The sequence below is a fragment of the Convolutriloba macropyga genome, chromosome 3 (assembly GCF_964194025.1).
Source record: "Convolutriloba macropyga chromosome 3, txConMacr16.3, whole genome shotgun sequence".
NCBI lineage: Eukaryota > Metazoa > Xenacoelomorpha > Acoela > Convolutidae > Convolutriloba > Convolutriloba macropyga.
The window spans coordinates 32,564,300-32,576,317 of record NC_134470.1 but is presented as its reverse complement, the minus strand read 5'-3'; the positions used below and the strand labels follow the sequence as shown (position 1 = coordinate 32,576,317).

Genomic DNA, 12,018 nt, shown 5'->3' with positions numbered 1-12,018 from the left:
TCGTTCGGATTTCTCATTTCCCGTGATGCATCGTTTGTTATGTTTTGCCTATCATTTGGTAATTATCCGCCAAATATAAAAACTCTATAGCAGAATATTTCACAAATTTGGTTTTGTAGTAAAAAAGCATTTTCTAGCTAAAATTATTGTTTTTCCTTTTCAATCTTTCTTCTCAGTTTGTTGATTCAAAATCACTGCTATACTGCAGTAAATAGTTTAAGAGCAGTTTTCTGAATCCTAAGTTAAATTTTACTTTTAGTAGTCTCCAGAGCCTTCCGGCCTTTTTACAATCTCTTTACACGTTTTCTACGTCTTTGACAGCAGAATGTATAGGTTATTTTTGCCATTCAGCAACAGAATGCAGAGCAAAAAAGAGAGAGATTTTGCGGCAAAAGAGAGAGATTTTACGGCCTGAAATTTTTTTCACTTTATTTTTGATATAAGTAAGAAAACGGTGTTTGATCGAAAATTGGCTTTCACAATTACTTTCTGTTCACTACACCACAATTAACTAACACATTGACCTCCACCCACTTCCGCCGATCTCCGACCTCCACCGACTTCCGCCGACTTCCGCCGACCTCCGACCTCAGCCGACCTCCGCCGACTTCCACCGACCTCCACTGACCTCCGCCGACTTCCAACCTCCGCCGACTTCAACCGACCTCCACCGACTTCCGACATCCGCCGACCTCCGCCGACTTCCACCGACCTCCACCGACTTCCGACCTCCGCCGACTTCCACCGACCTCCACCGACTTCCGACCTCCTCCGACTTCCACCGACCTCCGCCGAATTCCGATATCCACCGACCTCCGCCGACCTCCACCGACCTCCGCCGTTTCTAACTGAATGACGTGAATGCACCAATGTATTAAGCCCGTGGGGTGTCAACCCCAGTGTTAATCAGTGTATTTGTGTTAACCTTTTTCCAGTGTTTGAATAGTAGACTCGATTTACATGCAGATTATGACCTGAACAATTACAGAAAGAAGGGAAAGAGGATATGAGTGGGGACATTTAAACTATTTAATGTAATGGACATCACGTATTACATGGACCTTAATTCCATATTCCACATTTATATATGACATGTATTTATTAAATCCTGCGTTTATAAATTCAAACAATTTACCAGAGTTTATTCTTTTTGCATGAGAGAGGGAACAATTTATTTGACCGAGCAGCGTGAAACAACCACTTAAAGCCCCTACCACATCAAAAAGCGGCAATATTTAGGCAGCAATTAAGCATGAATTAACAAAATGTGCAGAGAGAGTTTTGGCGGTAATTACTTGTGTGCAGACCAAAATTAGGCGGTAATTACTTATACACAGACAAAGCATAGTCGGCAATTATTCATGCGCAGATATCATTTAGGCGGGAATTATTCATTGGCAGATAAAACTAAGCCGTAATTTACCCCTGCAAATAGAGTCACCAGTAAAACTTTTTCATACTCGTAGGATTTACTATGAAATTTTATCTGTAATTTCCAAAAAGTGACATGAACATAGTAATGGTAAGCCAAAAAAAACAGACTGCAATTTTCAATGATTCAGCGCTGATTTTTGCTGCAAGCAAGGTACGGGCCTTTTATTCATTCATTCGAGCACTTTTGCAGTGACTTCATTTTTCAATTTTTTTAAAATGAGTTTTTTTTTCGCTCATTGGCTTGACGCGGAAACTTCTTATTTTGTGCTCAGTTTATTTTTTCTTTGTCTTTTTGACGCTGCAGATCTACAAAGCAATCGCAGCTATTTTATTGCAATCTGTCAGCTATGAGTGCTTTTGCTGTTCAGCTCCAACTACTGTCGAACCAGAAGTGGAGACAAATATCACAAGTTGGGCTGTTGTGGCAGGGGTTGTACTTCTGCTCTTATCTGCAATCCTGTACGGACAATTTAAAGAGAGGCTACAGATCAAGTTAGTTTAGATTTCTGTTTTCATTCTCCTAAGATTCCAAATAAATATCAAAGAACGCACAGTGAAAGATAGGAATTTCTTTAAACTCAACTGCGCCTTGTTCTAATTTACAGTTGTGCATGATTTTACAGGAGTGCATCCGTTAACACAGCCGTATCACAACCAAAACCGGCATTATAATACTTGAAATTATATGAACAATCCAATAATAAATTACTGGTTACCTCAGCTGTCTATAAATTACTGGTTAATGGCTATTAAATAAAACTGTCCAATAATAGTTAGTAATAAAATTGAAGGACACTCCGATAATATTAGATGACAGTCGACGTAATGAATAGTTTTGTTTGTAAAACAGCCGACGCCCACTTATAAACTAAGCATATTAGACTATACAGCTTTCGGCACTCGCTTTTAATTATTTGGCCCGGCTTTCGGCCTCCTTTCCTTCAATTCAACTCGATACCGAACAAACTCGATACGCGAATGGCATTGGGTAATTTGTCATGTAACCGAAAAGGGTTACATGATAATTTACCCAATGCCAATATACCCAATGCCAAAATACCCAATGCCATTATACCCAACGCCAAAATACCCACCGTCGAAAATACCCACCTAATAATTCCAGGCGGTGAAGTAAATATTGAAATAAATTACACGGTCCAGGACAATCGTTAAAGTCGAGGCCAATTCTTTTCATAAGTCCAGCCAAATTCTTTTCATGGTTCTAGGAAATGTCTTTTCATGGGCATTTTGGCTAAAGTAGGGTCTTTTAATAAGTCTGCGTTTTCAACGAACTCTGATTTTAATTTATGCTGCTTCTGCGTACATACACCGGTGCATGACGAAATAGCATTGTACCAGAGCAGTCCAACGTATTCCGATTTTTAAAATAAAGCAGTTCTTGTAGCTGGTTTATTTTGCATCAACAGATGATTGAATGAAACAATGTATTTTAACTTGCTATTAGCCATGATGAAAATGCGGCGTTACTCCTTTTTGTTCAAGGAAAAGTCGAGGACATCACGCAAAATCCCGACAAATTCTTTTCGTACAAAAATTCTGTCGAGGACAGTCTTTTCATGCAATAAATCTGTCGAGTTATCAGCTCGTTAAAGATCAGACTTTAGAAACACTTTGATTAGGGAGCGCAGAAAAAGTTTCCTTTTTATGCATTTCTTATACTGCATTTTAAGACGCTGCCAGTGAATCAATTTTATAAGAAGACTAGAAAAGATTGAAATTTGGTATGAACTCTGTACCACTTATCTTCAACTTATTGTTATCTACATCTCAAAATCGGCTTTAAGAAAAACTGAAAGGTAATATGAAAAACTGTATTATACTTGATACAACTCTTTGCCCTCTTTGCCCTTTTTGCGTGAAATATCGTTTGTTTGCCGGTTTTTCATCATTTTGTTGATGATCTTAATCAAACTTTTGCTCACAAAACTCTTTAGAACGAGAACTGAATTAGTTTGCAATATGTCGACAAATCTATTTTTAGATTTTCTTTTGTAAATTGGCAGAAGACTTTGAATGATATCTCAGCTCAGATGACATAATCTTTCTAATACTTTTCAGCAGAAAAAAACCAATTATATTTTTTTGAAAAATTGAAAAAAGAGTTTTTTTCAAATCTTTTGAAACATTTCAGAGAAAAGTTTTTAAATTATTTATAAAATGACTGTTTGCTGTTGCATCGAAAAAATTTACTGGTAAAATTTCAGGAATTTTCACTGTTACAAAAAATTGAATTAAAAATATCAAAGTTTTGCAATATTAAAAGTTTCTCTAAGTAAACTTTATCTTAAATTTGGCGATTTCAATTCAGCAGAAGAGAAACTGCTTGCGTGATAGAATTGGAATGTTAAAACTCAATTTGCGTAAAAATTCAACTCATGCAAGGTCTGTTATTTTTTTCTTTTGTTAACGCTTCTCTGGTTCCATCTTTTGCACCAGTTTTCAAAGTAAGCCAATGGTTTGCATTTTTTTCTCTATTCTGATACACTTGTTTCAGAAATTAGTACTTGCAAAAGTTTTCAAGGCGGACATTTTTTTGTTCAGTCTCCTTCAGATATCTAAAACGAACAACAATGACATAAAACTGTTGTGATTAAGATGAAGCTATTTTGCTTGTATCTTGTCGACCTAAACATTATTCGAAAATTAATATTTTTTATTAATCGATTTAATATTTTTTATATTTATAGTTGAACAATCATACTGTCAGTGGATTGTTTTCGGACAAACAGTGAGAACCTTTTATTCTTTTTCCTAGCAAAACTGTTTCGTTAAAAAGTATTTTTTACCGGTTTTAACAAAAAGTAATAATATTTGTTTTAAATAGCTAGTTTGAAGTTTGTAGAACTTGTTTTTTTTTTTAAATTTTAAAACAAAGAGTTTTTAAACCTGATGAAATTTTAAATTTTAGGAAAAAAGTGAGACCAAGACAATATCAATTGTGATGCATATCCAATAATTGCAGACAATTTCAATCGGAATGTCAACACTTAAAGAAACAAATCGTTAAGTGTTGCAGTGAAAAATTTGACGTAAACTTTATGTTCAATCAAGTTTTTTCCAAGCCATTGAATTTGTATTCCCCAGGTCCAGGTTTGGCGGTCAATTTTTGTACGAATTGCGGTCAAATGCGGTGGAAAACAATAACTTTCACCGCGCATTTCTTACATCTTTTTGCGGTGAATGCTGTGAATCGCATTGCGTTCTCAGTGTTCGTAGTAAAAATAAGCCTCCTTACATGGGTTCGAACCTCTTATCTGCTGCATGCCTTCAACTTCTTTTTCCAATGCACCAACTGTCACTATCTTCTTTTAAGTAAATGTTGGAGAGCAAATGTGATGAATTTTTGCAAGTAATGCGGGGAATTTTGCGGTGTAATTTTGTAAAAACTGCGGTGAAAAGCTTTGAATTATTTTTTTCCTCCGCATTCACCGCTATCACCACATTTCTTACAAAAATTCACCGCGTTTCTTACAAAAATTGTTCCAAAAATCTCAACCCGAGACAAAACTACATTTTTGAACAGATTTTTGAAACAAAAATTTTAATGCAAAAAAAAAGTTTTTTTTTCGGTATCATCAAAGTGAACTCATTACTCTCTATTTGAGATCTAGTTATGTTTTCCCTGATGGCAATTTTCAACCTCAATGGGCGTTTTCGCCTGCTGCTGCAGAGTAGCATAAACTGAGGTCAAGATTTTGTCATTTAGTTTCTCATTACATGCGATAAAAATGAGCTAGTTGCTCAAAATTGTTGGAATCAGGAAAACCATAACTGGGTGATTGCTGTAATTTTTTTCTCTAACTACGTTATTCCAGAACAAAATTGCATTCATAAAAACTTATCTGATCAAAGACGACAATTTCTAAGGAATACACATGACAAACAGCTTTTTTGGCGTTAATTTAAACATTCGCTACAGAAAATGAATGACAAATGTTTTTCGGTAACTTTGAATCTTTTAATATATTCATTGGAAACCACGCAAACAGAGGCCACATTTGCCCTCGTTTTTTGTAAGCCTTACCTTTGCAGAGTAATGTTGATTTAATGCAGCGTATGTAAATACAACCTCAGTTGAGGCGACCCTACTTACGACCGAAAAAAGGACAAAAAATTATAAATCTTTGGCATCTTCGGTTTCAAGCGTAAGAAAGCTTCAGTACGTTCGGTTTGGTTAGAATTGTCGGTTTCAAACGTAAGAAAGATTTGATATGGTCGTATTTTGACGCAGGAGAGATTCGGTATGTTCTGTTTTCGAAGATTCGGTATGTTCGGTATTTAAACGTAAGAGATCGTCGGTACGTTATGATACGGGTTTCTTGCAAGAATTTCAACCATTTTTCTTAGAAAACAATTCCGAAAGAATGTGCAAATTCATTGAAAGTCCTTTTTCTAGCTCATTCGCAAAAATAAATGAATGAGTATAAAACTCTTGGTTAATTTTGAATTCAATAGTGTAACCCACTTGTTCAACATTGATGAGAAATCTGTTGGTTAATTTGCATTTACTAATTTTTGAAAAACTTTCCTGTAGTTTGCAAGCAAATTTTTTGACAGTTGGTTGCGTTTCAAAACGCCTAGCGCAGATAGTTTCCATTGTTCGCTCCGCTGGAGTGATCTGCTTTTCAGACCAGGGGTTTAAAACATCGCGGTGTTTCTCTAAAAGATAACGAATCTCACTTAAGTTTAAAAACGACAATAGCGAATCTGTCTCACGTTTAAAAACGGCGATACCGAATCTTTCGTATGTTAAATACCGAACGAAAACGACGATACAGACGAAAAAATTATAGGAAATTTCGTCGTTTTTGGCTAGAAATCAACGATGATACCGGCGATTTCCTATGTTTAGAAACCGAAATGTTCTCATCTAGTGATGGGAAAAATCTGTGCCACGCACGGTATCACCAGAAAATTCTCATTTATTGATTTACTAGTAGTTTTGTTAAATTATCATTCGTTAGCAGTTTATCATTGGGATTCGGTTTTATCTTACGCACTTCCATTCCAGTTCGGTACGGTTAAAGATGCAAACAAGGTTGTGTTCCAGAACCAAATTTTTGTCTGATCAGACTTTCCAGACCAAAATTATCTCTGATCAGACTTTCCAGGCGGAAATTAACCCTGATCAGATTTTCCAGACCCAAATTACCTCTGAACAGACTTTCCAGACACAAAGGGTCTGTGATCAGACTCTTCAGACCGAAGGCGTTCTGATCAGACCATCTTCAGACCATTGTCCAGACTCAAAGAAAGTCTGATCAGACAAAAAATTTGGTTCTGGAACTCAACCTTGTTTGCATCTTTAACCGTACCGAACTGGAATGGAAGTGCGTAAGATAAAAGCGAATCCCAATGATAAACTGCTAACGAATGATAATTAAACAAAACTATTCAAACCATTGCCCAGAAATTAATCAGACTATGATAAGACCCATGTGCGCACGAAGAGGTTATGATCAGACCCGGTTGCGCTCGAAGCATTTATGGTCAAACCCAGTTGCGCTTGCAGCCATTTATGATAAGACTGAAGCGCGCTCGAAACGAGTTCCGATCAGACTCAAGTGCGCTCGAATTAGTCTGATCAGAGAAAAATTTTAATTGTGAACAAATCTCGTAATTTTGCTAAAATATATTCATTTCATAAAAACTGATGTTTGCAGTATTTAATTCATCTAAGGAAAAATCAATTATAAAAGTATTGTTAAAGACAACGAAACCCAACTGTTGAGAACAAACTTTTGTCAGTATACCGTTTAGTGTCTATTTCTGAGTCAATGGATGAGTTTAGACAGCTTTCCATAAGAAACATCGTGGTATCCAGTTGACCAAAATTTCCTCTGAAGGCGACCGGCCTTTCCTATCAGTTGGACTCCTTATTTCTGATCAGAGCTATCGGACTTTACATGAGTCTCTGATCAAAACGCTGCTCTATTGTTGCTTCTTGGCAGAGCCAACATCTCTCAGTAAAAAAATTTAAAAAAAAAATGAAAAAAAAATTAGCCGCTCGAAATTGTCTCTGATCAGACAGAATTGCGATCGAAAAAATTTCTGATCAGACACAAGCGCGCTCGAAGAGGTTATGATCAGACCCAATTGCGCTCAAAGTCGCCTCTGATCAGACCAAAGTTCGCACGAAGAGGTTGTGATCAGACCCAATTGCGCTTGCAGCCATTTATGATAAGACTGAAGCGCGCTCGAAACGAGTTCCGATCAGACTCAAGTGCGCTCGAATTAGTCTGATCAGAGAAAAATTTTAATTATGAACAAATCTCGTAATTTTGCTAAAATATATTCATTTCATAAAAACTGATGGTTGCAGTATTTAATTCATCTAAGGAAAAATCAAGTATAAAAGTATTGCTAAAGACAACGAAACCCAACTGTTGAGAACAAATTTTTGTCAGTGTACCGTTTTGGGTGTATTTCTGACTCAATGGATGAGTTTAGACAGCTTTCCATAAGAAACATCGTGGTCTCCAGTTGATCTGAATTTCTTCTGAAGGGGACCGGCCTTTCCTATCAGCTGGACTCCTATCAGATCCAAGCTATCGGACTTTAGATGAGTCTCTGATCAGAACGCTGCTCTATTGTGGCCTCTTGGCAGAGCCAACATCTCAGTAAAAAAATAAAAAAAATATGAAAAAATAAGGCGCTCGATATTGTCCCTGATCAGACCCAATTGCGTTCGAAAACATTTCTGATCAGACCCAAGTGCGCTCGAAGAGGTTATGATCAGACCCAATTGCGCTCGAAGAGATTATGATCAGACCCAATTGCGCTCGAAGTCGCCTCTGATCAGACCAAAGTGAGCCCGAGTCCGCCTCTGATCAGACTTTTCAGACCAAATTGACCTCTGATCAGACCATCTCCAGACCATCGTCCAGAATGTAGTGCGCTCGAAATTCCGTCCATACCCTGTAATTTCGGTCTGGGAACACACGGGTGTGCGCTCGACTGGGTCTGATCATAAACCAATTTGGGTCTGGACCTCAACCTGGGAAGCTATATCATAATCACGGAAAATTTGGTGAAGTTTTGTCTGTTTGACTAGCTCAACTTAAAGCGTACTGAAAGGGAGATGCAGCTTCAATTTTATTGGTTCTCTGTTAAATAAATGTCCTTTTTTCAGACGATCAGCCACAACAAAAAGGGAGACCAATGACGTGTACGCCGATGCAAGGTTAGCATATTTACAATACGTCTCATCGGCAGAAATCATTTGTTTAAGATAGGCAACGTCAGAATCAAGAGTGCATTTTCAGTTTATCAATCAAAGAACAATTTAATAAATATTCTTGTCTAGCACTGCTTAAATGAAGCTTAAAGCTCACTGAATTTCAATAAACAAGTTCTTGTTGATGAACACTGGCTGTACTCCCATACGGTGGGTATATATGTTTCAGACCCAATAAATGCACAATTTAGGGATAGTGCGTTCAGAATTCCCAGGATGAAGTCTGCGACCCAAGGCAGTTATTTGCCAGACCAACTTAGGTCACGGACAGGGGGTCCGGCGCGACCCAACTCAATAGTCTGGAAAAAATTTGGGTCGCGTCCTTCCGTCTGACCAATGCCAATTATTTTCTGTTCGTTCTGGCCAATACCCACATTTTGGTCTGTTCGCCCAGGCCAATACCCTTATCTCGGTCTATTCGGTCTGGCCAATATCCTTGTTTCGGTCTGTTCGGTCTGGCCAATACCAAAATTTTGGTCTATTTGTTCTGGCCAATACCCAGATTTCGGCCTGTTTGATTTGGCCAATACCTAATTTCAAGGCCTGGAGGTCCAGCCAAATAAGAGCGGGCCCTCAAAAAATTGTATAAATGCGTGCTGTATTGACTGTTTTTCAAAATAGCAGCCCTTAAATGGTAACCGATATCTACTTCTTGCTAATTAGACTACTTCATTAAATTTCTTTTGAAATTTGAATTTGTCTTTAAATTGAAGTTTTTTTCAAAAATTTCTTTTTAAAATCTCTTATCCATTTGTCATTCAAAAAATGAAACGAATAAAATATAAATTTTATTGGATGCTTCTATACGTTTAAGTGGGTCTGGTTAATGGTCTGGCCTAGGACCTGTTCGTTTTGACCAATGGTCTGGACAACGGTCTGGCCTAAATTCTGTTCGGTCTGGCCAATGATCTGGACAAAGTCTTCAGTCTTGCCAATGTTACCCAAACTGTTTGGTCTGGCCAAGTGTGGCCAAAGTCGGTTCGGCCTCGCCAGTACTTATCTTTAGGTATGGTCGGTCTGGAGCCCCCTGTCCGCGAACGAAGTCGGTCTAGCCAATACTTGTATTGGGTCGCGGACTTCATTCTGGGTTATGCTGTCCGGAAACATGGATGAGCGCTCGATAATCTTGAAAATAAGTAAGTCAATAGTCAGACTTGGGCCAAGAGTAAAAATAAAGTTTAGTAAGAGGAATGAACACACGCTCGCTAGCCGCTTTGACGTTTGTCCTTCGAACTGCACCATCCCCACTGTTGAAAGCTTCACTTTTGCTCCGTTAATATACGCTTAAAAGAAACGAATTTCAAGCAAGAAAGCGAGCAAAATATATTACATGGGAGAATTGCATTTACAATTGCCCAGTACTGATTTACACTTGGAGTTCGTTGCGGGCCATTATATTTCTAGCATTTTTTCCGCTTTATCCCGAAGTCGCTAAATAGCAGAAGAAGTGGCTTCCTAGGTTGAGACCTCGACTCATGAAAAGACTTCATAATTCTAGTTAGGGGGTCTTTATTAATTAAAAATACACAGTCCAGCACTTAGTTAGAGCCGAGGTTAAGTCCTCTAGTTGCCATAATTAAAGTCGTGCACGGTCTTCTCACGGGTCGAGCTAAATTCTTCTTATAGCCAATTAAAGTCCAGCCCCGGTCATTCATAAGTCGAGCAAGTCTAGTTTAAAGATAGAAGTTGTAATATCTTAAAATAAATATTATCTACTTTCCATAAGCAAATCTTCTGTTCATATGCTGATCATCTATCCATAAGCCTTTAAAAGACATCAAATTTGTGCCGAGCTAAAGTGCAACATCAAATTTGGGTCGAGCTAAAAAAAATGATGGGCCGAGCTAAAGTCCAGCAGCAAAGTTAGGGTCGAGCTGAAGTCCAGCAGCAGAATTTGCGTCGAGCTAAAGTCCAGATTAGATCTAAAGTCGAGCTAAAGTCTTTTCATGGACTATTAAAGTCCAGCGTGGTCTTTTCATACCACTTTTTGGTCGAGCAGGTCTTTTCATAAATTGAGGCCCAAAATGTGGTGCATATTTCAGATATATGGAGCCAAACTTTTGTTCAAACAAGCCATGTACGAGCACCAGTGCAGATATGCCCAACACAGAACTGGGTCGGTTCAGCGGTTTATATGATCAAACTGAAGATGAGGACGTAAACCAATTTGTCGATGAGCTTGACGACAATGGTGATGTCTGCTCCAAACATTTGGAACCAGAAGAAATGATCGAAAGCAGTCCACCTGTTCTCAATCCTCGGGCTTCTCAAAAGAATGAGTACTTGGAGCCCCGAGTAATGGAAATTGTGGTTGAGGAGGAAAAAGATGACCGCGATCAAATTGTACAAGAAGTTCAGGAAACTTAAATACCAAAGAGACTAGTATAAAATAAGAGAAAATATGCCAATGCTAACCCAGCTTTTTCTTTGTAAAGTAATAATAACGATAATAGGTTTTTTCAAGTAGGCTAAGAGAATTACCGTAATTAACCAAGCTACAGCAATACACAGCCCACTTGCTAGGTCATTAAAAGGTCCTTACGGTCCTAGTCGAATGATGCCAAGTAGCAGCACTACGGTTTATTGGAGAGTTTGTTCGTTTTAAAAAAATAATCAGGGTAGTTGTTATAATCTCGGAAGCGAATCAGGATTTTACATACTCCTGTCTACAGCAGTTCAATTATTCCGTTTCACCATGTTATCTTGTGAGCCGATCTCCGAAGGTTATCTTGTGAGATCCTCTAAGACATCTTGCAAATGACGGTTACCTTTCAAAGAATCTTTCACGACAACGGCTTAATTATCTATTAGCTTGCAGGAAGATTGCAAACATCTAGCAGAATCAGGGTTGAAAGCTGAAAAGATTTACAGCCACAATGTTTAGTTCAGAAGTTTTATTATCCAGTTTCAATTGTTTTCGGAAAAACTGAGTCGCACATAAGGTTCATACCCCGCTCATCCACAAATTTGGTGTAATTGTCTATCAAATGATCAACAGATAGAAAAACCCAAAAATTATTTTTGAAATCCCAAAAACCCAGAAAAATACCCAAAAAAACTAAAAAAAAAACAAGTATTTTTCAAAAAAGAATACTGTGTGAACGAAAAGGAATAAATAACAGGAGTAATAAAAGTTTGCAAATAACTCAATGGAGTAAAAAAAGATGCACTAGATTGATGAGATATGCCAATATTAAGAACGCGATTTAAGACGAACAGCAAAATCAAACAACAACAGCAAACATTAGTTTTATCAAAAACTTTGTCCGTTTTAAAAAACATAACTTAATAACAAAGTCAGCATACCGTCAGATAAATCTTAAACT

General features: G+C 37.7%; 1 protein-coding gene across 3 annotated transcripts in view; it reads left to right on the top strand.

Moving 5' to 3' along the window:
• Positions 1 to 11,142, top strand: part of LOC142337014 (uncharacterized) — a 112,100-nt gene extending 100,958 nt beyond the window's left edge. For 2 of the 3 annotated variants that reach the window (XM_075386031.1, XM_075386032.1), the window contains 3 exons: positions 1,803 to 1,926; positions 8,588 to 8,638; positions 10,735 to 11,142. In XM_075386031.1, the coding sequence (XP_075242146.1) occupies positions 1,803 to 1,926; positions 8,588 to 8,638; positions 10,735 to 11,059 (500 nt within the window). In that variant the 3' untranslated portion in view covers positions 11,060 to 11,142. Of the gene's footprint in view, positions 1 to 1,802; positions 1,927 to 8,587; positions 8,639 to 8,861; positions 8,992 to 10,734 lie in introns of those variants that run through there. The other variant, XM_075386033.1, reaches the window with a different exon arrangement.
• The last annotated feature ends 876 nt before the right edge of the window (positions 11,143 to 12,018 follow it).